General features: G+C 33.0%; 1 protein-coding gene across 3 annotated transcripts in view; it reads left to right on the forward strand.

The window, feature by feature from the left end:
* The first annotated feature begins 1,635 nt into the window (after positions 1-1,635).
* Positions 1,636-26,697, forward strand: part of LOC142337073 (uncharacterized) — a 45,227-nt gene continuing 20,165 nt past the window's right edge. For all 3 annotated transcript variants that reach the window (XM_075386139.1, XM_075386141.1, XM_075386142.1), the window contains exon 1: positions 1,636-1,768. In XM_075386139.1, the coding sequence (XP_075242254.1) occupies positions 1,678-1,768 (91 nt within the window). In that variant the 5' untranslated portion in view covers positions 1,636-1,677. The remainder of the gene's footprint in view (positions 1,769-26,697) is intronic.

The following is a 26,697-nucleotide window of genomic DNA, read 5'->3' on the forward strand; positions in this document are numbered from 1 at the left end:
CATACATACATACATACATACATACATACATACATACATATATACATACATACATACATACATACATACATACATACATACATACATACATACATACATACATACATACATACATACATACATACATACATACATACATACATACATACATACATACATACATACATACATACATACATACATACATACATACATACATACATACATACATACATACATACATACATACATACATACATACATACATACATACATACATACATACATACATACATACATACATACATACATACATACATACATACATACATACATACATACATAACAACATACATACATACATAACATACATACATACATACATACATACATACATACATACATACATACATACATACATACATACATACATACATACATACATACATACATACATACATTTATAATTACATACATACATTCATACCCTTGAAAAGACATTAGCTCGACTTTATCCAGAAACCTCGATCGTGCATTTATAGTCAATATGAGCCCCCTACTAGACTTTTCATAAGTCGAGGTCTAGGCCTGGGAAGCAACTTTCGCAATCGGTTACTGAGGGTGTTTTATACAAAAAGTCGATTAAAAATATGATATCAAGTTTGTCATTTAGTGTTTAGAAGTAATTTGTAGTAGTCAAACCAAGTATTATTCCGGATTAAGATAAGCAAATCGCAAACGCAGAATTTGTTTACGTTTACTGTGAATAAACATGACGTTAATTTATATAAAATAGAGATCAAATTTACATTTATTCACAATTTCCAAAAAAAGAATTGTAATTAAACGTGACGGATAATTCTAAATTTCAGCGAATTTGAACCAGTTTCTATTGTTGTCTGTCATGTCCACCAACTCTTATAATATCATTCTTAAAACATCGTTGCGGATAATACGTACATTTTTGAGCAAATTTACTGGATCACCTTGTACGTTTGGCAACGTAGTGTATGCCAGTTTCAAATTCACGAAAAAATAGATATGTTATTTCCAATCAAAAATCGTATGACAGTAATAATTTTTTGATTTGATTGTAGAGCATTGGAAAAAAAATGGTGGAATTTTTAAAACCAAGTTAACTCCTGGCAAAAAAATAACGCTGTCTTAGAGTGTCTGTAGGGCTGATCTTTTGATTTTAAATTCTTAGCAAAGGACAAATGCAATTTGATTCCAAATTTTAGGAAAGCTTCTCCAATTATCAAAGAAAATCCGGTACTAAGATCAGCTAGAAACAAGCAATTAGCATACAGCTACTCATCTAAATTCCCAGGAAAGTCGGGGTTTGCGTTTGAATTCTGAACTTAATTGAGGCTAACATCCATTGCTGTGTTGAATTTAAGTTTTATATTTATAGGGAGTTACATTAAAAAAATCAATTGAATCATATACAAGAGTGTTGAAAAGTGCGGGAGCAGTTCCGCTCTACAAATTATTCAGTTAGAAAAAGTATTTAGTAATCGTATCGAAAGAACACACAGGGATCTGAATACGAACGCTCAAAATCTGGACAAAGGCGTTACTGAACTTCACGAGAAACTTATGTTTGCAACCTGAGATCTTATAAATCTCAAGGGAGCTCCAATCCGTTTCAGAATTCTTAAAGATATCGAGAAGCCGCGAAAGATTTGGGCTGGTGAGATGCTGAGAATGATAGTGAAAGACGTGAACTGGGAACTTGAGGGATCAAAGAATTCAGCTGAGATCACTTCCGACTCAAACAAAAACCCGGGTTGACCACCATAAACCTTTCTTGGCAACCATATCCAAGCCATATATGGAGTTTATGGTAACTTGGCAACCATATAGATGACCATGCAAAAAAATCAACATTGCTCAAAAAGCTCTTAAAACACCCATACATTGCACTCTGAGTGGAGGAAAACTTATCAAGACTCTTGAAAAAAAGTTCATGGTGTCTTAGGAACCATATCCAAGACCATACACATTTATGGTGCCATATAAGACCATAAAAGTCAAAGTCAAAAAATACAAAAATATCACAGAGAACAGCTTAATTAACATCTTCAGACTACTTTAAGCGTTCCAAAAAAGCAAATTAGGTCAGTTCGTTTTTTTATTTCTTGGCAACCATATCCAAGACCATAAATATTTATGGTCTTGCATATGGTTGCCAAGAAATCCGTGACTTTTCAGATTTCTTAAAGAGTGTTTGAAAGGCTTGAAAAATGGCAGTAAGTAATACTTTTTTGGTAGCAGAAGGCATATGTTTACTTCAGCACTATGTGGAGTTCTCAAAAAAAATAATAGAAAAGATACGAAACGACTTTAAAATTTGGCACAAATACATTGTTTCTAGAGCCAAAATCAGTAGTAGAAATAACGACCACTCTCTTCAAAAATAAAAGGCTAAACTAAAGCGTTTTTGCGGGCATTTTGATCAGAAGGTATAATTAGTAACGGAGATCTCATTCAATTACACAAAAATAAGCTACTGTTCTTCTTAATTAGGATTTTTTTTAATTTGATGTTATTATAATTTGCTGTATTTCGTGGAGTGCGATAAAATGTGCTATAAATGCTGCAAAAAACATCTGGAGCTATAATATGCGGCCTCATACCTATAAGATTGTCACTTTTAGCATTTTGTTGCAATGGTCATTGATGTGATTGCCAAGAACTCCGTAAAAAATATAATTTTTATTAAAGATCTTCTTTTCACAGTTTTCTATTGTTGCCACAAAGTTGTGCTACATTAGCGTAATCTGCCACTGTCGTTTACTTTTTTAGTTTTTTATAAAGTTTAATTATTAAGAACAATCATCTTTGTTTATTTTTTGTCTAACTACAAAAATACCAAATTGTTTTCAAGAGTTTATAGGCGTTTATCGTAATTTATATGGATCGTTTGGATGACACATCTGTTTTCAATAGAAAAACAATGTAAAATAAAAGATTACTGTTAGCAGAAAGCATATGTTTACTTCAACACCATGAGGAGTTCTATCCAAAAAAAAATAGAAGAAAAGAAACGATATGACCGTAAAATTTCACGCTAACACATTGTTTATAGAGTCAGAATCAGCAGTAAAAACAACGTTCACTCTATTCAGAAACAAGGGGCCATATATTAATGGTTTTGAGGTAATTTTGTTCAGAAGGCATAATTAGTAACAAAAAGGTAACTCAATAACATAAAAATAAGCAATTGTTCATCACACTTATGATTTTTTTTAAAAATTTGATGTTATTATAATTTGTTGTATTTCGTAAACTGTGATAAAATGTGCTATAAATGCTGCAATAAACATCTGAAGTCAGCATATGCGGCCTTATAACTGTAAAAATGTCACTTTTGTATTTTGTTATTATGGTCTTTGATATGATTGCCAAGAAATCCATAAATAAATTCATTTTAAGTAAAGATCTCTTCTTTCATACTTTTTTTAATGTCGCCTCAAAGTTGTCCTATACTAGCGTACTCTGCCACTTTTGATCACTTTATTTTAGTTTTTTATTAATTTTAAGGATTAAGACCATTCAGTATTGTTTATATTTTTGTCTAACTTAAACAAAAACACAAAACTAATTTTCAAGAGTTTATCTGCTTTTATCATTATTTACATGGTTCATTTAGGTTCCTCAATTGTTTTCACCAGAAAAACAATCTAAAAAGGGCTTTTTGATAGCAGAAAGCTTACGTTCACTTCAACAACATGTGAAGTTCTATACAAAAAAAATTAGAGGAAAAGAAACGATAGGACCGTAAATTTTCACGCTAACACATTGTTTATAGAGTCAAAATCAGCAGTAAAAACAACGACCACTCTGATCAGAAACAAGGGGCAATATGATAATGGTTTTGAGGTAATTTTGTTCAGAAGGCATAATTAGTAACAAAAAGCTAACTCAATAACATAAAAATAAGAAATTTTTCATCACTTATGATTTTTTTTAAAATTTGATGTTATTATAATTTGTTGTATTTCGTGAATTGCGATAAAATGTGCTATAAATGCTGCAATAAACATCTGAAGTCAGCATATGCGGTCTTATAACTGTAAAAATGTTACTTTTGTTTTTTGTTATTATGGTCTTTGATATGATTGCCAAGAAATCCAAAAATAAATAATTTTTAAGTAAAGATCTCTTAATTCATACTTTTTTTATTGTCGCCTCAAAGTTGTCCTATGCTAGCGTACTCCGCCACTTTTGTTCACTTTATTCTAATATTTTAATAATTTTAAGGATTAAGAACATTCAGTATTGTTTATATTTTTGTCTAACTTAAACAAAAATACAAAACTAATTTTCAAGAGTTTATCTGCTTTTATCATTATTTCCATGGTTCGTTTAGGTTCCTCAAATGTTTTCACCAGAAAAACAATCTAAAAAGGGCTTTTTGATAGCAGAAAGCTTACGTTCACTTCAACAACATGTGGAGTTCTATACAAAAAAAATTAGAGGAAAAGAAACGATAGGACCGTAAAATTTCACGCTAATACATTGTTTATAGAGTCAAAATCAGCAGTAAAAACAACGATCACTCTGTTCAGAAACAAGGGGCCATATAATGATGGTTTTGAGGTAATTTTGTTCAGAAGGCATTATTAATAACAAAAGGCTAACGCAATAACATAACAATAAGCAATTTTTCATCACACTTATGATTTTTTTTTAAACTTGATGTTATTATAATTTGTTGTATTTCGTGAATTGTGATAAAATGTGCTATAAATGCTGCAATAAACATCTGAAGTCAACATATGCGGCCTTATAACTGTAAAAATGTCATTTTTGTATTTTGTTATTATGGTCTTTGATATGATTGCCAAGAAATCCATAAATAAATTATTTTTAAGTAAAGATCTCTTGTTTCATACTTTTTTAATGTCGCCTCAAAGTTGTCCTATACTAGCGTACTCTGCCACTTTTGATCACTTTATTTTAGTATTTTATTAATTTTAAGGATTAAGAACATTCAGTATTGTTTATATTTTTGTCTAACTTAAACAAAAATACAAAACTAATTTTCAAGAGTTTATCTGCTTTTATCATTATTTACATGGTTCGTTTAGGTTCCTCAATTGTTTTCACCAGAAAAACAGTCTAAAAAGGGTTTTTTGATAGCAGAAAGCTTACGTTCACTTCAACAACATGTGGAGTTCTATACAAAAAAATTAGAGGAAAAGAAACGATAGGACCGTAAAATTTCACGCTAACACATTGTTTATAGAGTCAAAATCAGCAGTAAAAACAACGACCACTCTGTTCAGAAACAAGGGGCAATATAATAATGGTTTTGGGGTAATTTTGTTCAAAAGGCATAATTAGTAACAAAAAGCTAACTCAATAACATAAAAATAAGCAATTTTTCATCACTTATGATTTTTTTTTAAACTTGATGTTATTATAATTTGTTGTATTTCGTGAATTGTGATAAAATGTGCTATAAATGCTGCAATAAACATCTGAAGTCAACATATGCGGCCTTATAACTGTAAAAATCTCACTTTTGTATTTTGTTATTATGGTCTTTGATATGATTGCCAAGAAATCCATAAATAAATTCATTTTAAGTAAAGATCTCTTGTTTCATACTTTTTTTAATGTCGCCTAAAAGTTGTCCTATACTAGCGTACTCTGCCACTTTGGTCACTTTATTTTAGTATTTTATTAATTTTAAGGATTAAGAACATTCAGTATTGTTTATATTTTTGTCTAACTTAAACAAAAATACAAAACTAATTTTCAAGAGTTTATCTGCTTTTATCATTATTTACATGGTTCGTTTAGGTTTCTCAATTATTTTCACCAGAAAAAAAATCTAAACAGGGCTTTTTGATAGCAGAAAGCTTACGTTCACTTCAACAACATGTGAAGTTCTATACAAAAAAAAATTAGAGGAAAAGAAACGATAGGACCGTAAAATTTCACGCTAACACAATGTTTATAGAGTCAAAATCAGCAGTAAAAACAACGACCACTCTGTTCAGAAACAAGGGGCAATATAATAATGGTTTTGAGGTAAATTTGTTCAGAAGGCATAATTAGTAACAAAAAGCTATCTCAATAACATAAAAATAAGCAATTTTTCATCACACTATGATTTTTTTTAAAATTTGATGTTATTATAATTTGCTGTATTTCGTGAATTGCGATAAAATGTGCTATAAATGCTGCAGTAAACATCTGAAGTCAGCATATGCTGCCTTATAACTGTAGAAAATATCACTTTTGTATTTTGTTATTATGGTCTTTGATATGATTGCAAAGAAATCCATAAATAAATTATTTTTAAGTAAAGATCTCTTATTTCATACTTTTTTATATTGTCGCCTTAAAGTTGTCCTATACTAGCGTACTCTGCCACTTTTGTTCGCTTTATTTTAGTATTTTATTAATTTTAAGGACCAAGAACATTCAGTATTGTTTATATTTTTCTCTTAAACAAATTTACAAAACTAATTTTCAAGAGTTTATCTGCTTTTAGCATTATTTACATGGTTTGTTTAGGTTCCTCAATTGTTTTCATCAGAAAAACAATCTAAAAAAGACTTTTTGATAGCAGAAAGCTTACGTTCACTTCAACAACATGTGGAGTTCTATACAAAAAAATTAGAGGAAAAGAAATTAAACGACCGTAAAATTTCACGCAAACAAATTGCTTCTAGAGTCAAAATCATTAGTAAATACAACAACCACTCTCTTCAAAAAAAATGACCATACTACAGTGTTTTCGAAGGAATTATGTTCATAAGGCTTAATTAGTAACAGAAAGCTTCTTCAATTACACAAAAATAAGCTGTAATTCTTCATAATATATATTTTTTAGTTTGATCATATTATCTTTTGTTGTATCGTGGATTGGGAAACAGTTGGCTATGAGGGCTGCAATAGACATCCCAAGCCAGTTTACATGGCCTCACGCCTCTAAAAAAGTGACTTTTGTCAATTCGTTTCTATAGTCTTTGATAACATAAAAATAACCAATTGTTCTAAACACTTTTTTTTGAATTTTTGAATGATTTTTTTTAAATTTGATGTTATTATAATTTGTTGTATTTCGTGGATTGTGATAAAATGTGCTATAAATGCTGCAATAAACATCTGAAGTCAGCATTTGCGGCCTTATAACTGTAAAAATGTCACTTTTGTGTTTTGTTATTATGGTCTTTGATATGATTGCCAAGAAATCCATAAATAAACTATTTTTAAGTAAGATTTTTTTTCATACTTTTAAAGTCGCCTCAAAGTTGTCCTATACTAGCGTACTCTGCCACTTTTTTTTAGTATTTTATTAATTTTAAGGATTAAGAACATTCAGTATTGTTCATTTTTTGTCTAACTTAAACAAAAATACAAAACTAATTTTCAAGAGGTTATCTGCTTTTATCATTATTTACATAGTTCGTTTGGGTTCCTCAATTGTTTTTACCAGAAAAACAATCTAAAATAAGTCGTTTTTGATAGCAGAAACTTTACGTTCAGTTCAACAACATGTGCAGTTCTATACAAAAATAATTAGAGGTAAAGAAATTAAACGACCGTAACATTTCACGCAGCCATATTGTTTCTAGAGTCAAAATCATTAGTAAATACAACAACCACTCTGTTCAGAAAAAAATGGCCCTACTACAGTGTTTTTGAGGGAAGTATGCTCAGAAGGTTTAATTAGTAACAGAAAGCTCATTCAATTACACAAAAATAATCTTTAATTCTACATATATATTTTTTAGTTTGATGATATTATAATTTGTTGTATCTTGGATTGGGAAACAGTTGGCTATGAAGGCTTCAATAGACATCCAAAGCCAGCTTATATGGCCTCATTCCTCTAAAAGTGTGACTTTTGTCAATTTGTTTCTATGTTCTTTGATATTGTTGTCAAGAACTCCGTAAAAAAAGTCAGGTGAAAAATTAGCATTTTTCTTATGATTGCTCGATTTTTGCATTAAGAATGACGTATTGTAGCGCATGGTGATGCTCCTATAGGTGAAGCAGAAAACTTACGTTCACTTCAACAACATGTGAAGTTCTATACAAAAAAAAATTAGAGGAAAAGAAACGATAGGACCGTAAAATTTCACGCTAACACAATGTTTATAGAGTCAAAATCAGCAGTAAAAACAACGACCAATCTGTTCAGAAACAAGGGGCAATATAATAATGGTTTTGAGGTAAATTTGTTCAGAAGGCATAATTAGTAACAAAAAGCTATCTCAATAACATAAAAATAAGCAATTTTTCATCACACTATGATTTTTTTTAAAATTTGATGTTATTATAATTTGCTGTATTTCGTGAATTGCGATTAAATGTGCTATAAATGCTGCAGTAAACATCTGAAGTCAGCATATGCTGCCTTATAACTGTAGAAAATATCACTTTTGTATTTTGTTATTATGGTCTTTGATATGATTGCAAAGAAATCCATAAATAAATTATTTTTAAGTAAAGATCTCTTATTTCATACTTTTTTATATTGTCGCCTTAAAGTTGTCCTATACTAGCGTACTCTGCCACTTTTGTTCGCTTTATTTTAGTATTTTATTAATTTTAAGGACCAAGAACATTCAGTATTGTTTATATTTTTCTCTTAAACAAATTTACAAAACTAATTTTCAAGAGTTTATCTGTTTTAGCATTATTTACATGGTTTGTTTAGGTTCCTCAATTGTTTTCATCAGAAAAACAATCTAAAAAAGACTTTTTGATAGCAGAAAGCTTACGTTCACTTCAACAACATGTGGAGTTCTATACAAAAAAATTAGAGGAAAAGAAATTAAACGACCGTAAAATTTCACGCAAACAAATTGCTTCTAGAGTCAAAATCATTAGTAAATACAACAACCACTCTCTTCAAAAAAAATGACCATACTACAGTGTTTTCGAAGGAATTATGTTCATAAGGCTTAATTAGTAACAGAAAGCTTCTTCAATTACACAAAAATAAGCTGTAATTCTTCATAATATATATTTTTTAGTTTGATGATATTATCTTTTGTTGTATCGTGGATTGGGAAACAGTTGGCTATGAGGGCTGCAATAGACATCCCAAGCCAGTTTACATGGCCTCACGCCTCTAAAAAAGTGACTTTTGTCAATTCGTTTCTATAGTCTTTGATAACATAAAAATAACCAATTGTTCTAAACACTTTTTTTTGAATTTTTGAATGATTTTTTTTAAATTTGATGTTATTATAATTTGTTGTATTTCGTGGATTGTGATGAAATGTGCTATAAATGCTGCAATAAACATCTGAAGTCAGCATTTGCGGCCTTATAACTGTAAAAATGTCACTTTTGTGTTTTGTTATTATGGTCTTTGATATGATTGCCAAGAAATCCATAAATAAACTATTTTTAAGTAAGATTTTTTTCATACTTTTAAAGTCGCCTCAAAGTTGTCCTATACTAGCGTACTCTGCCACTTTTTTTTAGTATTTTATTAATTTTAAGGATTAAGAACATTCAGTATTGTGCATTTTTTGTCTAACTTAAACAAAAATACAAAACTAATTTTCAAGAGGTTATCTGCTTTTATCATTATTTACATAGTTCGTTTGGGTTCCTCAATTGTTTTTACCAGAAAAACAATCTAAAATAAGTCTTTTTTGATAGCAGAAACTTTACGTTCAGTTCAACAACATGTGCAGTTCTATACAAAAATAATTAGAGGTAAAGAAATTAAAAGACCGTAACATTTCACGCAGCCATATTGTTTCTAGAGTCAAAATCATTAGTAAATACAACAACCACTCTGTTCAGAAAAAAATGGCCCTACTACAGTGTTTTTGAGGGAAGTATGCTCAGAAGGTTTAATTAGTAACAGAAAGCTCATTCAATTACACAAAAATAATCTTTAATTCTACATATATATTTTTTAGTTTGATGATATTATAATTTGTTGTATCGTGGATTGGGAAACAGTTGGCTATGAGGGCTTCAATAGACATCCAAAGCCAGCTTATATGGCCTCATTCCTCTAAAAGTGTGACTTTTGTCAATTTGTTTCTATGGTCTTTGATATTGTTGTCAAGAACTCCGTAAAAAAAGTCAGGTGAAAAATTAGCATTTTTCTTATGATTGCTCGATTTTTGCATTAAGAATGACGTATTGTAGCGCATGGTGATGCTCCTATACAGCACATTAAGGCTACATTCATAAAAATTACTTAAAAGGACTGAACAATTTTGTTTTGATCCAATTTTGTAAGAAAAACACTTGTTTTTATTAAACTGTCCCTTTTTTGATATTTTTCATAGTTGTGGAGTTATATTTGACTGCTAATCGTCTTTAATGTGACCATTTGGACAGTCTGAAACTGAGGAATCAAATGTTTTCGCGAAATCCAAAATTTTCTTTTATCACTGTTTTTTTGGTTCTAGTTATAGTCCTAATTTTTCGAACGAATTTGCAAAACAACACAGCCTTTATGGCGATGTGGGAATTTGTTCCCACCTCGTGATAAAGGCTAGGAACAGTCAATTTATCCATTGTTGACTTGCAGGATGTCCAGAAACAGGTTTTGATTGGTTTTTCACGCTGGTTTTTGCGATATCTCCAAAAATGGGGGTAGTGATATAGCCCAAAATCAGAGGTACACTTTGGATATTCAGTAATATCTTCTAAAGTACTTTATCAAATCAAGCGGGCATGGTCGCATTTTGTTGGTACTGAACCCTTCTTGCTTGCGTGTGTTGGTTATCCCCGAAAACGGCTCGGCTAAAAAGTTATTTTGGGGTAACTTAGCAAAAACTGCCAATTTTAGTACATTTTGGGTCACCCAAATTTCGGTACCACAAAACATTGGATTTAAGGTACATATTATAGTGTTTTAGAATCCTCAGATAGTGGAGACTAATTCCCTGTATAAATCATAGGGTGTTTTCTGGAGTCTCGAAGGTCAATTTTAGCTCTGCAGCTATATTTCTTTACCAGTTTGGAAAAATTGACCGGTACAGGGACAGTCAGTTTTGGCCATATTGGAGAGAAGACCCACCTGCCGAGTCGATAAAAAGTTGGTCAAAAACGTTGTAGAACGTTAAAATATGGCTGGGAGATCCCCTGTGACATGACAAAGGTTGTCACAAAATTTGGTTATTATAACCAAACTCCTTGGTTATGAATTTGATGATTTCAGGTGGGAAGACTTGTGCTTCTGAAGCATATGGTACGGTACATTTATTCCTTAAAATCTCCCGATTGAGCAGTTCAATCAAGATTTCATTTCAATATTTTAGTAGCATTTTTAATGAGCTTTCTAATAGTATATTATACGTTCCATATGATGCTTTCACTTTCGAGATATTGACCATTGCAGATCAGGTCATTTTGGCCTAGGAAGACCACTTCTTCACCACGTTTTGGGTCAGATCTTGGCCCCAGATGGGCCAATCACCCCAAATTTGGCCCTGTTATGTCTGTTATAATGTCCTAAAAATTATATCAACCGGGAATGTGGTTCAATAATTGCGAACCACATATTCATTTATTTTTACTAATAATAACCTAGTAATCCCGTCCCATAGGTGGTTCTGCCGCAAAGGTGCGCCCCGTTGAGACGCTGGTTCGTCAGCTCCCCCCTATTGCACCTTGTCTTTCCCCATAGGATCTCTAGGAACAATCTGTGCTGCGCACAGACTTTTGCGAGCGTTCTTGTGTGTCTTTTGGTTGTGTTGAAGTGACGTACTGCTCATATGTATACCAATGCCTCATTTCAGGTAGTTATAAATATGTCAACCTTTCCGAAAGGTTATAAAATTCCTCACAAGAGTGACAGAGTAGCGTACTATCGCTCTCAATCTATTGAGATATTCGATCACCCGGTGGTCGAAAAGGTCAGTTTTAAAGTACACTTTAATGCATGTATGCATGTACGCAGAAATGCTGCCGAGTAATAGCGCGGGAGACCGCTGCATTTTCTCGGTAGCATTAATGGACTTTTTCTTAATCATGTAGACATCTAAGGACATGTAATCTTGGCTCTATGGATTCCTAAATTTGTTTAATTGCTCGCAAACGAACTTTGTAACAATTATATTAACGCTGTGTTCTCTTTTTGTGCGATTTATGGGTCGCTTGATCCCTTTTTTCCCGTGACCGATTTGACCCATTGACCCATTATTATGTTCATTGTTCCCTAATTAAACCTATAGTATAAGCTGGGTGCGAGTAGAGCGCATGCACCAAATTTTTTATGCAAGCATTTTTGAAAGTTATTCTCGATTTTAGCTTTTTTTTTCGTTTTCTCGAAAAAAGCATTCTTTAATTGGACAAAACTCTATATTATTCGTTGCTAAAAATGGAAATAGGAATTTTCTAATGTTTAGGGCTCCTAACTTGAGCTTACAGTGCTAGTCAACCGGACTTTTTGTCACCAAGCATCTTTCAAGTGGCTGAACTTGAAAACATTTTTCAAAACGCTTAATGCTTCTTTTTTTTAGAAAGTTTCGTTCTCATTTTGTGTCCTAAAAATTATTTGAAGTCAATGGGCTTATCATTATTTACATGGTTCGGTTGGGTTCCTCAATTGTTTTCACCACAAAAACAATATAAAACAAGGCCTGTTTGATAGCAGAAAGTTTTACGTTCACTTCAACAACATGTGGAGTTCTATACAATAAAAGTTAGAGGAAAGGAAATTAAACGACCGTAAAATTTCACACAAACACATTGTTTCTAGAGTCAAAATCATTAGCAAATACAACAACCTTTCTGTTCAGAAAAAAATGCCATACTACAGTGTTTTTGAGGGAAGTATGTTCAGAAGGCTCAATTAGTAACAGAAAGCTCATTCAGTTACACAAAAATAGGCTATAATTCTTCATAATACATTTTTTTTAATTTGATGATATTATAATTTGTTGTATCGTGGATTAAGAAACAGTTGGCTATGAGGGCTGCAATAGACATCCAAAGCCAGCTTATTTGGCCTCATACCTCTAAAAGTGTGACTTTTGTCAATTTTTTTCTATGGTCTTTGATATTGTTGCCAAGAACTCCGTAAAAAAGTCAGGTGAAAAATTAGCATTTTTCTTATGATTGCTCAATTTTTGCATTAAAAATGACGTATGATAGCGCATGGTGATGCTCCTATACAGCAGTTTAAGGCTACATTCATAAAAATTACTTAAAAGGACTGAACAATTTTGTTTTGATCCAATTTTGTAAGAAAAACACTTGTTTTTAGCAAAATGTCCCTTTTTTGATGTTTTCCATAGTTGTGGAGTTATATTTAACTGCTAATCGTCTTTAATGAGACCCTTTGGACAGTCTGAAACTGAGGAATCAACTGTGTTCCCAAATTCCGAAATTTTCTGTTTTCACTGTTTTTTTGGTTCTAGTTATAGTCCTAATTTTTCGAACGAATTTGCAAAACCACACAGACTTTATGGCGATGTGGGAAATTATTCCCACCTCGAGATAAAGGCTAGGAACAGTCAATTTGTCCATTGCTGACTTGCAGGACGCCCAGAAACAGGTTTCTAGTGGTTTTTCACGCTGGTTTTTGCGATATCTCCAAAAATGGGGGTCGTGATATAGCCCAAAATCAGAGGTACACTTTGGATATTCAGTAATATCTTCTAAAGTACTTTATCAAATCTAGCGGGCATGGTCGCATTTTGTTGGTACTGAACCCTTCTTGCTTGCGTGTGTTGGTTATCCCCGAAAACGGCTCGGCTAAAAAGTTATTTTGGGGTAACTTAGCAAAAACTGCCAATTTTAGTACATTTTGGGTCACCCAAATTTCGGTACCACAAAACATTGGATTTAAGATACATATTATAGTGTTTTAGAATCCTCAGATAGTGGGGAATAATTCCCTGTATAAATCATAGGGTGTTTTCTGGAGTCTCGAAGGTCAATTTTAGCTCTGCAGCTCATTTCTTCTTCCATTTTGGGGTCCTGGTACGACGCTTTGTTTTTAAAATATCTTCTCGTAGAGTGCACCGATTTTGGATTTTTTTTTGCATATTTGAACGTGTCATGAGCCCAGCTTTCAGCCTATATATATTACTTATCGTTTTCTTTACCAGTTTGGAAATATTGACCGGTACAGGGACAGTCAGTTTTGGCCATATTGGAGAGAAGACTCACCTGCCGAGTCAAAAAAAACTTGGTCAAAAACGCCGTAGAACGTTAAAATATGGCTGGATAGATCCCCTGTGACATGGCAAAGGTTTTCACAAAATTTGGTTATTATAACCAAACTCCTTGGTTATGAATTTGATGATTTCAGGTGGGAAGACTTGTGCTTCTGAAGCATATGGTACGGTACATTTATTCCTTAATATCTCCCGATTGAGCAGTTCATTCAGGATTTCATTTCAATCTTCTAGTAGCATTTGTAATGAGCTTTCTAACAGTATATTATACGTTTCATATGATGCTTTCACTTTCGAGATATTGACCATTGCAGATCAGGTCATTTTGGCCTAGGAAGACCACTTCTTCACCACGTTTTCGGTCAGATCTTGGCCCTATATGGGCCAATCAATCCAAAATTGGCTCTGTTATGTCTTTTATAATGTCCTATAACTTATATCAACCGGTAATGTGGTTCAATAATTGCGAACCACATATTTATTTATATTTACTACTAATAACCTAGTAATCCCGTCCCATAGGCGGTTCTGCCGCAAAGGTGCGCCCCGTTGAGACGCTGGTTGGTCAGCTCCCCCCCATTGCACCTTGTCTTTCCCCATAAGATCTCTCGGAACAATCTGTGCTGCGCACAGACTTTTGCGAGCGTTCTTGTGTGTCTTTTGGTTGTGTTGAAGTGACGTACTGCTCATATGTATACCAATGCCTCATTTCAGGTAGTTATAAATATGTCAATCTTTCCGAAAGTTTTTAAAATTCCTCACAAGAGTGACAGAGTAGCGTACTATCGCTCTCAATCTATTGAGATATTCGATCACCCGGTGATCGAAAAGGTCAGTTTTAAAGTATATTTTAATGCATGTATGCATGTACGCAGAAATGCTGCCGAGTAATAGCGCGGGACACCCCTGCATTTTCTCGGTAGCATTAACGGACTTTTTATTAATCATGCAGACATCTAAGGACATGTAATCTTGGCTCTATGGATTCCTAAACGTGTTTAATTGCTCTCAAACGAACTTTGTAACAATTATATTATCGCTATGGTCTCTTTTTGTGCGATTTATGGGCCGCTTGATCCCTTTTTTCCCGTGACCGATTTGACCCATTGACCCATTATTATGTTCATTGTTCCCTAATTAAACCTATAGTATAAGCTGGGTGCGAGTAGAGCGCATGCACCAAATTTTTAATGCGAGCAATTTTGAAAGTTATTCTCGATTTTAGCTTTTTTTTTGGTTTTCTCGAAAAACGCATTCTTTATTTGCACAAAACTCTCTATTTTTTGTTGCTAAAATGAAAATAGGAATTTTCTTATGTTTAGGGCTCCTAACTTGAGCTTACAGTGCTAGTCAAGCGGACTTTTTGTCATCAAGCATCTTTTAAGTGGCTGGACTTGAAAACATTTCTTAAAACGCTTAATGCTTCTTTTTTTAGAAAGTTTCGTTCTCATTTTTTGTTTAAAAAATTATTTGAAGTCATTGGGCTTTAAACCCTGGATTTCTCGGCTGGATACGCGTAGAATGCACCAATCAAATTTTTATTGCAAGTGCTTTGAAGGTTTCACTTGATCGTAGACTTCTTTTTGCGTTTTCTGGAAAGAAGCATTCTTTATTTGGACAAAACTCTCTATTTTTTGTTGCTTTAAAAAGAAATAGGAAATTTCTTCTGTTTAGGGCTCATAAATTGAGCTTACAGTGCTAGCCAAGCGAACTTTTTGTCATCAAGTATCTTTTAAGTGGCTGAACTTGAAAACGTTTTTTAAAACGCTTAATGCTTCTTTTTTTTTAGAAAGTTTCGTTCTCATTTTTTTGTTCAAAAAATTATTTGAAGTCAATGGACTTTAAACCCTGGTTTTCTCGGCTGAATACGCGTAGAATGCACTACTCAATTTTTTATTGCAAGTGCTTTGAAAGTTTCACTTGATCGTAGCCTTTTTTTTGCGTTTTCTGGAAAGAAGCCTTCTTTATTTGGACAAAACTCTCTTTTTTTCGTTGCTTAAAAGAGAAATGGGAATATTATTCTAATTAGGGCTCATAAATTGAGCTTACAGTGCTTGCCAAGCGAACCTTTTGTCATCAAGCGTCTTGTAAGTGTCTGAACTTGAAAACATTTTTTAAAACGCTTAATGCTTCTTTTTTTTTTAGAAAGTTTCGTTCTCATTTTTTGTCCAAAAAATTATTTGAAGTCAATGGGCTTCTAACCCTGGTTTTCTATGCTGGATACGCGTAGAATGCACACATTAATTTTTTATTGCATGTGTTTTGAAAATTTCACTTGATTTTAGGCTTTTTTTGCGTTTTCTGGAAAGAAGCATTCTTTTATTGGACAAAACTCTCTATTTTTTGTTGCTTAAAATGGAAATGGGAATTTTCTTCTGTTTAGGGCTCATAAATTGAGCTTACAGTGCTAGCCAAGTGAACTTTCTGTCATCAAGCATCTTGTAAGCGTCTGAACTTTTTTTAAAACGCTTAATGCTTCTTTTTCTTAAAGAAAATTTGGTCCTCCCTTTTCGTTCAAAAAATCATGTGAAGGCAGTGGGCTTCTAACTTTGCTTTGCTAGGCCAAATACAAGTAGAATGCACGCAACAAATTTTTATTGCGGGTAGTTTTGAACTTTTGGTTTTTTTCAGCTTCTGTTTTCGTTTTCTCGAAAGAAGCGTTCTTTAATTGAGCAAAATTTCTTATATTTTGTTGTTGAAAACCTAAATAGGATTTTTTCTTCTGTTTGGGGCTCCTAAATTGAGCTTACAGTTCTAGCAAAGTAAACATTTTGGTAGTAAACATCTCGTAAGTTGCTGGTATTGAGAACTTTTTTCAAAATGTTTAATGCTTCTTTTTTTTTCAAAGAAAATTCTGTCCTCCCTTTTCGTTCAAAAAATCATGTGAAGGCAATGGGCTTGTAACCCTGTTTTGCTAGGGCAAATACAAGTAGAATGCACGCAACAAATTTTTATTGCGGGTAGTTTTGAAAGTTTTGGTTTATTTCAGCTTCTTTTTTCGTTTTCTCGAAAGAAGCGTTCTTTAATTAAGCAAAATTTCTAATATTTCGTTTTTAAAAACCTAAATAGGATTTTTTCTTCTGTTTGGGGTTCCTAAATAGAGCTTACAGTTCTAGCAAAGTAAACATTTTGGTAGTAAACATCTTGTAAGTTGTTGGTCTTGAAAACTTTTTTCAAAATGTTTAATGCTTCTTTTTTTAAAGAAAATTCTGTCCTCCCTTTTCGTTCAAAAAATCATGTGAATGCAATGGGCTTGTAACCCTGTTTTGCTAGGGAAATACAAGTAGAATGCACGCAACAAATTTCTATTGCGGGTAGTTTTGAAAGTTTTGGTTTATTTCAGCTTCTTTTTTCGTTTTCTCGAAAGAAGCGTTCTTTAATTAAGCAAAATTTCTAATATTTCGTTTTTAAAACCTAAATAGGATTTTTTCTTCTGTTTGGGGTTCCTAAATTGAGCTTACAGTTCTAGCAAAGTAAACTTTTTGGTAGTGAACATCTTGTAAGTGCCTGGACTTGGAAAATTTTTTCAAAACGCTTAATGCTTCTTTTTTTGAAGAAAATTTGGTCCTCCCTTTTTGTTCAAAAAATAATTTGAAGGCGATGGGCTTGTAAACCTGTTTTGATAGGGCAAATACCAATAAGAATGCACGCGTCAATTTTTTGTTGCGGGTAATTTTGAAAATTTTGCTTCATTTTAGACTTCTTTTTCGTTTTCTCGAAAGAAGCATTCTTTATTTAGACGAAATTTCTTATATTTTGTTGTTATGAACCTAAATAGGATTTTTTCTTCTGTTTGGGGCTCCTAAATTGAGCTTGCAGTTCTAGCAGAGTAAACTTTTTGGTAGTGAACATCTTGTAAGTGCCTGGACTGGAAAAATTTTTTCAAATCGCGTAATGCTTCTTTTTTTGAAGAAAATTTGGTCCTCCCTTTTTGTTCAAAAAATCAATTGAAGGCAATGGGCTTGTAACACTGTTTTGCTAGGCTAAAGTCAAGTAGAATGCATGCATCAAATTTTTATTGCGGGTAATTTTGCAAATTTTTCTTCTTTTTGGACTTCTTTTTCGTTTTGTGGAAAGAAGCATTCTTTATTTGGACAAAAACTCTCTATTTTTTGTTGCTTAAAAGGAAATTGAGAATTTTCTTCTGTTTAGGGCTCATAAATTGAGCTTCAAGTGCTTGCCAAGCAAACCTTTTGTCATCAAGCATCTTGTAAGTGTCTGAACTTGAAAACATTTTTCAAAACGCTTAATGCTTCTTTTTTTTAGAAAGTTTCGTTCTCATTTTTTGTCCAAAAAAATTACTGGAAGTCAATGGGCTTCTAACCCTGGTTTTTTAGACTGGATACGCGTAGAATGCACACACTATTTTTTTATTGCATGTGTTTTGAAAATTTCACTTGATTTTAGGCTCTTTTTTTGGGTTTTCAGGAAAGAAGCATTCTTTAATTGGACAAGACTCTCTATTTTTCGTTGCTTGTATTTAGGGCTCATAAATTGAGCTTACAGTTCTTGCCAAGCGAACCTTTTGTCATAAAGCGTCTTGTAAGTGTCTGAACTTGAAAACAATTTTCAAAACGCTTAATGCTTCTTTTTTTTTAGAAAGTTTCGTTCTCATTTTTTGTCCAAAAAATTATTTGAAGTCAATGGGCTTCTAACCCTGGTTTTCTATGCTGAATACGCGTAGAATGCACACATTAATTTTTTATTGCAAGTGTTTTGAAAATTTCACTTGATTTTAGGCTTTTTTTTGCGTTTTCTGGAGAGAAGCATTCTTTTATTGGACAAAACTCTCTATTTTTCGTTGCTTAAAAGGGAAATGGGAATTTTCTTCTGTTTAGGGCTCATAAATTGAGCTTACAGTGCTAGCCAAGTGAACTTTCTGTCATCAAGCATCTTGTAAGTGTCTGAACTTGAAAACATTTTTTAAAGTGCTTAATGCTTCTTTTTTTTAGGAAAGTTTCGTTCTCATTTTCTGTCCAAAAAATTATTTGAAGACAATGGGCTTCTAACCCTGGTTTTCTAGGCTGGATACGCGTAGAATGCACACATCTTTCTTTAATGCATGTGTTTTGAAATTTTCACTTGATTGTAGCCTTTTTTTGCGTTTTCTTGAAAGAAGCATTCTTTATTTGGACAAAACTCTCTATTTTTCGTTGCCTAAAAGGGAAATGGGAATTTTCTTTGTTCAGGGCTCATAAATTGAGCTTACAGTGCTTGCCAAGCGAACCTTTTGTCATCAAGCGTCTTGTAAGTGTCTGAAATTGAAAACATTTTTCAAAACGCTTAATGCTTCTTTTTTTTAGAAAGTTTCGTTTTCATTTTTTGTCCAAAAAATTATTTGAAGTCAATGGGCTTCTAACCCTGGTTTTTTAGACTGAATACGCGTAGAATGCACACACTATTTTTTATTGCATGTGTTTTGAAATTTTCACTTGATTGTAGCCTTTTTTTGCGTTTTCTGGAAAGAAGCATTCTTTATTTGGACAAAACTCTCTATTTTTCGTTGCCTAAAAGGGAAATGGGAATTTTCTTTGTTCAGGGCTCATAAATTGAGCTTACAGTGCTTGCCAAGCGAACCTTTTGTCATCAAGCGTCTTGTAAGTGTCTGAACTTGAAAACATTTTTCAAAACGCTTAATGCTTCTTTTTTTTTAGAAAGTTTCATTTTCATTTTTTGTCCAAAAAATTATTTGAAGTCAATGGGCTTCTAACCCTGGTTTTTTAGACTGAATACGCGTAGAATGCACACACTATTTTTTATTGCATGTGTTTTGAAAATTTCACTTGATTTTAGGCTCTTTTTTTGCGTTTTCTGGAAAGAAGCATTCTTTAATTGGACAAAACTCTCTATGTTTCGTTGCTTAAAAGAGAAATTGGAATTTTCTTCTGTTTAGGGCTCATAAATTGAGCATACAGTGCTTGCCAAGCGAACCTTTTTTCATCAAGCGTCTTGTAAGTGTCTGAATTTGAAAAAATTTTTCAAAACCTTTAATGCTTCTTTTTTTTTAGAAAGTTTCGTTCTCAATTTTTGTCCAATAAATTATTTGAAGTCAATGGGCTTCTAACCCTGGTTTTCTATCCTGGATACGCGTAGAATGCACACATTATTTTTTTATTGCATGTGTTTTGAAAATTTCACTTGATTTTAGGCTTTTTTTTTGCGTTTTCTGGAAAGAAGCAATCTTTTATCGGACAAAACTCTCTATTTTTCGTTGCTTAAAAGGGAAATAGGAATTTTCTTCTGTTTAGGGCTCATAAATTGAGCTTACAGTGCTAGCCAAGTGAACTTTCTGTCATCAAGCATCTTGTAAGTGTCTGAACTTGAAAACATTTTTTTAAAACGCTTAATGCTTCTTTTTTTTAGGAAAGTTTCGTTCTCATTTTTTGTCTAAAAAATTATTTGAAGACAATGGGCTTCTAACCCTGGTTTTCTAGGCTGGATACGCGTAGAATGCACACATTATTTTTTTATTGCATGTGTTTTGAAAATTTCACTTGATTTTAGGCTTTTTTTTTTGCGTTTTCTGGAAAAAAGCATTCTTTAATTGGACAAAACTCTCTATTTTTCGTTGCTTAAAAGAGAAATTGGAATTTTCTTCTGTTTAGGGCTCATAAATTGAGCATACAGTGCTTGCCAAGGGAACCTTTTTTCATCAAGCGTCTTGTAAGTGTCTGAACTTGAAAACATTTTTCAAAACCTTTAATGCTTCTTTTTTTTAGAAAGTTTCGTTCTCAATTTTTGTCCAATAATTTATTTGAAGTCAATGGGCTTCTAACCCTGGTTTTCTATCCTGGATACGCGTAGAATGCACACATTATTTTTTTATTGCATGTGTTTTGAAAATTTCACTTGATTTTAGGCTTTTTTTTGCGTTTTCTGGAAAGAATCAATCTTTTATCGGACAAAACTCTCTATTTTTTGTTGCTTAAAAGGGAAATGGGAATTTTCTTCTGTTTAGGGCTCATAAATTGAGCTTACAGTGCTTGCCAAGTGAACTTTCTGTCATCAAGCATCTTGTAAGTGTCTGAACTTGAAAACATTTTTTTAAAACGCTTAATGCTTCTTTTTTTTAGGAAAGTTTCGTTCTCATTTTTTGTCCAAAAAATTATTTGAAGACAATGGGCTTCTAACCCTGGTTTTCTAGGCTGGATACGCGTAGAATGCACACATCTTTCTTTAATGCATGCTTTTTGAAATTTTCACTTGATTGTAGCCTTTTTTTTGCGTTTTCTGGAAAGAAGCATTCTTTATTTGGACAAAACTCTCTTTTTTTTTCGTTGCCTAAAAGGGAAATGGGATATTTCTTCTGTTCAGGGCTCATAAATTGAGCTTACAGTGCTAGCCAAGCGAATTTTTTTTGTCATCAAGCATCTTTTAAGTGGCTGGACTTGAAAACTTTTTTCAAAACGTTTAATGCTTCTTTTTTTTTATAGAAAATTTGGTCCTCTCTTTTCGTTCAAAAATCATTTGAAGTCAATGGGCTTGTAATCCTGTTTTGCTAGGCTAAATTCAAGTAGAATGCACGCATCAAATTTTTATTGCGAGTAATTTTGAAAATTTTCCTTCTTTTTGGACTTCTTTCTCGTTTTGTGGAAAGAAGCATTCTTTATTTGGACAAAAACTCTCTATTTTTTGTTGCTTAAAAGGAAATTGGGAATTTTCGTCTGGTTAGGGCTCCTAAATTGAGCTTCAAGTGCTTGCCAAGCAAACCTTTTGTCATCAAGCATCTTGTAAGTGTCTGAACTTGAAAACATTTTTCAAAACGCTTAATGCTTCTTTTCTTTGGAAAGTTTCGTTCTCATTTTTTGCCCAAAAAATTATTTGAAGACAATGGGCTTCTAACCCTGGTTTTCGAGGCTAGATACACGTAGAATGCACACATCTTTTTTTATTGCATGTGTTTTGAATGTTTTCAATTGATTGTAGCCTTTTTTTGCGTTTTCTGGAAAGAAGCATTCTTTATTTGGACAAAACTCTCTTTTTTTCGTTGCCTAAAAGGAAAATGGGATATTTCTTCTGTTCAGGGCTCATAAATTGAGCTTACAGTGCTAGCCAAGCAAATTTTTTTGTCATCAAGCGTCTTGTAAGTGTCTGAACTTGAAAACATTTTTTAAAACGCTTAATGCTTCTTTTTTTTAGGAAAGTTTCGTTCTCATTTTTTTGCCCAAGAAATTATTTGAAGACAATGGGCTTCTAACCCTGGTTTCCGAGGCTGGATACGCGTAGAATGCACACATCTTTTTTTATTGCATGTGTTTAAGAATGTTTTCACTTGATTGTAGTCTTTTTTTTTTGCCTTTTCTGGAAAGAAGCATTCTTTATTTGGACAAAACTCTGTTTTTTGTTGCCTAAAAAGGAAATGGGAATTTTCTTCTGTTCAGGGATCATAAATTGAGCTTACAGTGCTAGCCAAGCGAACTTTTTGTCATCAAGCATCTTTTAAGTGGCTGGACTTGAAAACTTTTTTCAAAACGTTTAATGCTTTTTTTTTACAGAAAGTTTGGTCCTCCCTTTTCGTTCAAAAATCATTTGAATTCAATGGGCTTGTAATCCTGTATTTCTAGGCTGAATAGGTGTGGGATGCGCTCGTCAAATTTTTGTTGCGAGTTTTATTTGAAATTTTTGTGTGTTTTTAGCTTTTTTCATCGGTGTCTCGAAAGAAGCATTCTTCAATTGTACAAAATTCTTTATATTTTGTTGCTAAAAACCAAAATAGGATTTTTCTTCTGTTTAGGTTTCCTAAATTGAGCTTACACTGCTAGCAAAGTAAACATTTTGGTAGTAAACATCTTGTAAGTGGCTGGACTTGAAAACTTTTTTCAAAACGCTTAATGCTTCTTTTTTTAAAGAAAATTTGGTCCTCCCTTTTCGTTCAAAAAATCATGTGAAGGCAATGGGCTTGCAACCTTTTTTGCTCGGCCAAATACAAGTAGAAAGCACGCGCCAAGTTTTTAGTGAGGTTAATTTTTGAAAATTTTGCTTGTTTTCAGCTTTTTTTCCGTTTTCTGGAAAGAAGCATTCTTTATTTGGACAAAAATCTCTATTTTTCGTTCCTAAACATGGAAATAGGAATTTTGTTCTGTTTAGGGCTCCTAAATGGAGCTTACAGTGCTGGCGAAGTAAAAATTTTGGTAGCAAACATCTTGTAAGTTGCTGGACTTGAAAACTTTTTCAAACCGTTTAATGCTTCTTTTTTAAAAGAAAATTTGGTCCTCACTTTTCGTTCAAAAAATCATGTGAAGGCAATGGGCTTGCAACCTTTTTTGCTCAGCCAAATACAAGTAGAATGCACGCGTCAATTTTTTAGTGAGGTTATTATTTGAAAATTTTGCTTGTTTTCAGGTTTTTTTTCCGTTTTCTAGGAAGAAGCATTCTTGTGTTGTGCGAAATTCTTTATATTTTGTTGCTAAATACCTAAATAGGATTTTTCTTCTAATTAGGGCTCCGAAATTGAGCTTACAGTGCTAGCGAAGTAAAAAATTTTGGTAGCAAACATCTTGTAAGTTGCTGGACTTGAAAACTTTTTCAAAGCGTTTAATGCTTCTTTTTTAAAAGAAAATTTGGTCCTCCCTTTTCGTTCAAAAAATCATGTGAAGGCAATGGGCTTGCAACCTTTTTTTGCTCGGCCAAATAAAAGTAGAATGCACGCGTCAGTTATGTTTTACTTTTTTTGTCGACTTTTTTTGTTATAGGAGAACGTACAGCCGAAACCATCGGGGAAATCGAGGAAACGAGGGTTTGAAAACCCGTTCCATCATCCCATTTCCTTTCAGTTCTCAAATTTCTAGCCGACGGTAAAAGGCCCAATGGGACCAGCAAAAATGAAAAATATGGGTCTTTACCCGAAAGTTTCAATTGTGTGCTTCCTCAACTCAATGGCAAAAGAAGAGAGAAACGGGAAACTGAAAGGATGGCTAAGTTTTGCAAATCCCAAAGACTGCCGTGAAACCTATGAGGAGATATTAAAGAACCCTAAAAGTAGCATTGTTGTCGAGAAACTAGGCAGTGAGCAAGCTGCTCCACTGTTTTTGTCCTTGCAGGTTGAAAAACCGAAAATAATGCGAAAAAAAAACAAATTTTGAAAAAGACCTGAAATTTGATAAATGCATTAAACCTTTGTGAAATGTTTGTTTTATATTTTACTGAGCTGGATATTTTATCGATCTCAGTCTTCTAAGTTCATTGTTATGGCTTGAGATTCCCATTAGTAGGCATTGGGGTTTTCTTAGATATCTGAAGGTCAACAAATTTTGCGGAAACCCAACTTAAAAAAACGGCTCAAAAATTTTGGAAATTTTTTTTATCTCGCTTGCAAATTGTTAAATACATTTTCTAATAGACCAATTACTCATAAACTGACCCAATAGTGCTCCTGAAGTAAATATTGGGGCGTTAAGCATCTTGTAAGTGGCTGGACTTAAAAACATTTTTCAAAACGCTTAATGCTTTTTTTTAGAAAGTTTCGTTCTCATTTTTTGGTCAAAAAATTATTTGAAGTCAATGGGCTTCTAACCCTGGTTTTCTAGGCTGGATACGCGTAGAATGCACAGATCATTTTTTTATTGTAAGTGTTCTGAAAATTGCACTTGATCGTAGCCTTTTTTTGCGTTTTCTGGAAAGAAGCATTCTTTTTTTGGACAAAACTTTCTATTTTTCGTTACTTAAAAGGGAAATGGGAAATTTTTTCTGTTTAGGTCTCATAAATTAAGCTTACAGTGCTAGCCAAGCGAACTTTTTGTCATCAAGTATCTTTTAAGTGGCTAAACTGGAAAACATTTTTCAAAACGCTTAATGCTTCTTTTTTTAGAAAGTTTCGTTCTCATTTTTTGTTTAAAAAATTATTTGACGTCAATGGGCTTTAAACCCTGGTTTTCTCGGCTGTATGCGCGTAGAATGCACCAATCAAATTTTTATTGCAAGTGCTTTGAAGGTTTCACTTGATCGTAGCCTTTTTTTGTCTTTTCTGGAAAGAAGCATTCTTTATTTGGACAAAACTCTCTGTTTTTTGTTGCCTAAAAGGGAAATGGGAATTTTCTTCCGTTCAGGGCTCATAAATTGAGCTTACAGTGCTAGCCAAGCGAACTTTTTGTCATCAAGCATCTTTTAAGTGGCTGGACTTGAAAACTTTTTTCAAAACGTTTAATGCTTTTTTTTTACAGAAAATTTGGTCCTCCCTTTTCGTTCAAAAATCATTTGAATTCAATGGGCTTGTAATCCTGTATTTCTAGGCTGAATAAGTGTGAGATGCGCTTGTCAAATTTTTGTTGCAAGTTTTATTTGAAATTTTTGTGTGTTTTTAGCCTTTTTCATCGGTGTCTCGAAAGAAGCATTCTTCAATTGTACAAAATTCTTTATATTTTATTGCTAAAAACCAAAATAGGATTTTTCTTCTGTTTAGGTTTCCTAAATTGAGCTTACACTGCTAGCAAAGTAAACATTTTGGTAGTAAACATCTTGTAAGTGGCTGGACTTGAAAACTTTTTTCAAAACGCTTAATGCTTCTTTTTTTCAAGAAAATTTGGTCCTCCCCTTTCGTTCAAAAAATCATGTGAAGGCAATGGGCTTGCAACCTTTTTTGCTCGGCCAAATACAAGTAGAAAGCACGCGCCAATATTTTAGCGCGGTTATTTTTTGAAAATTTTGCTTGTTTTCAGCTTTTTTTCCGTTTTCTGGAAAGAAGCATTCTTTATTTGGACAAAAATCTCTATTTTTCGTTGCTAAACATGGAAATAGGAATTTTTTTCTGTTTGGGGCTCCTAAATTGAGCTTACAGTGCTGGCGAAGTAAAAACTGTGGTAGCAAACATCTTGTAAGTTGCTGGACTTGAAAACTTTTTTCAAACCGTTTAATGCTTCTTTTTTAAAAGAAAATTTGGTCCTCCCTTTTCGTTCAAAAAATCATGTGAAGGCAATGGGCTTGCAACCTTTTTTGCTTGGCCAAATACAAGTAGAATGCACGCGTCACATTTTTAGTGAGGTTATTATTTGAAAATTTTGCTTGTTTTCAGGTTTTTTTCCGTTTTCTAGGAAGAAGCGTTCTTGTGTTGTGCGAAATTCTTTATATTTTGTTGCTAAATACCTAAATAGGATTTTTCTTCTGATTAGGGCTCCGAAATTGAGCTTACAGTGCTAGCGAATTAAAAAATTTTGGTAGCAAACATCTTGTAAGTTGCTGGACTTGAAAACTTTTTTCAAACCGTTTAATTCTTCTTTTTTAAAAGAAAATTTGGTCCTCCCTTTTCGTTCAAAAAATCATGTGAAGGCAATGGGCTTGCAACCTTTATTTGCTCGGCCAAATAAAAATAGAATGCACGCGTCAATTCTGTTTTACTTTTTTTGTCGACTTTTTTTGTTATAGGAGAACGTACAGCCGAAACCATCGGGGAAATCGAGGAAACGAGGGTTTGAAAACCCGTTCCATCATCCCATTTCCTTTCAGTTCTCAAATTTCTAGCCGACGGTAAAAGGCCCAATGGGACCAGCAAAAATGGAAAATCTGGGTCTTTACCCGAAAGTTTCATTTGTGTGCTTCCTCAACTCAAGGGCAAAAGAAGAGAGAAACGGGAAACTGAAAGGATGGCTAAATTTTG

This window comes from Convolutriloba macropyga, chromosome 3, assembly GCF_964194025.1.
Source record: "Convolutriloba macropyga chromosome 3, txConMacr16.3, whole genome shotgun sequence".
NCBI lineage: Eukaryota > Metazoa > Xenacoelomorpha > Acoela > Convolutidae > Convolutriloba > Convolutriloba macropyga.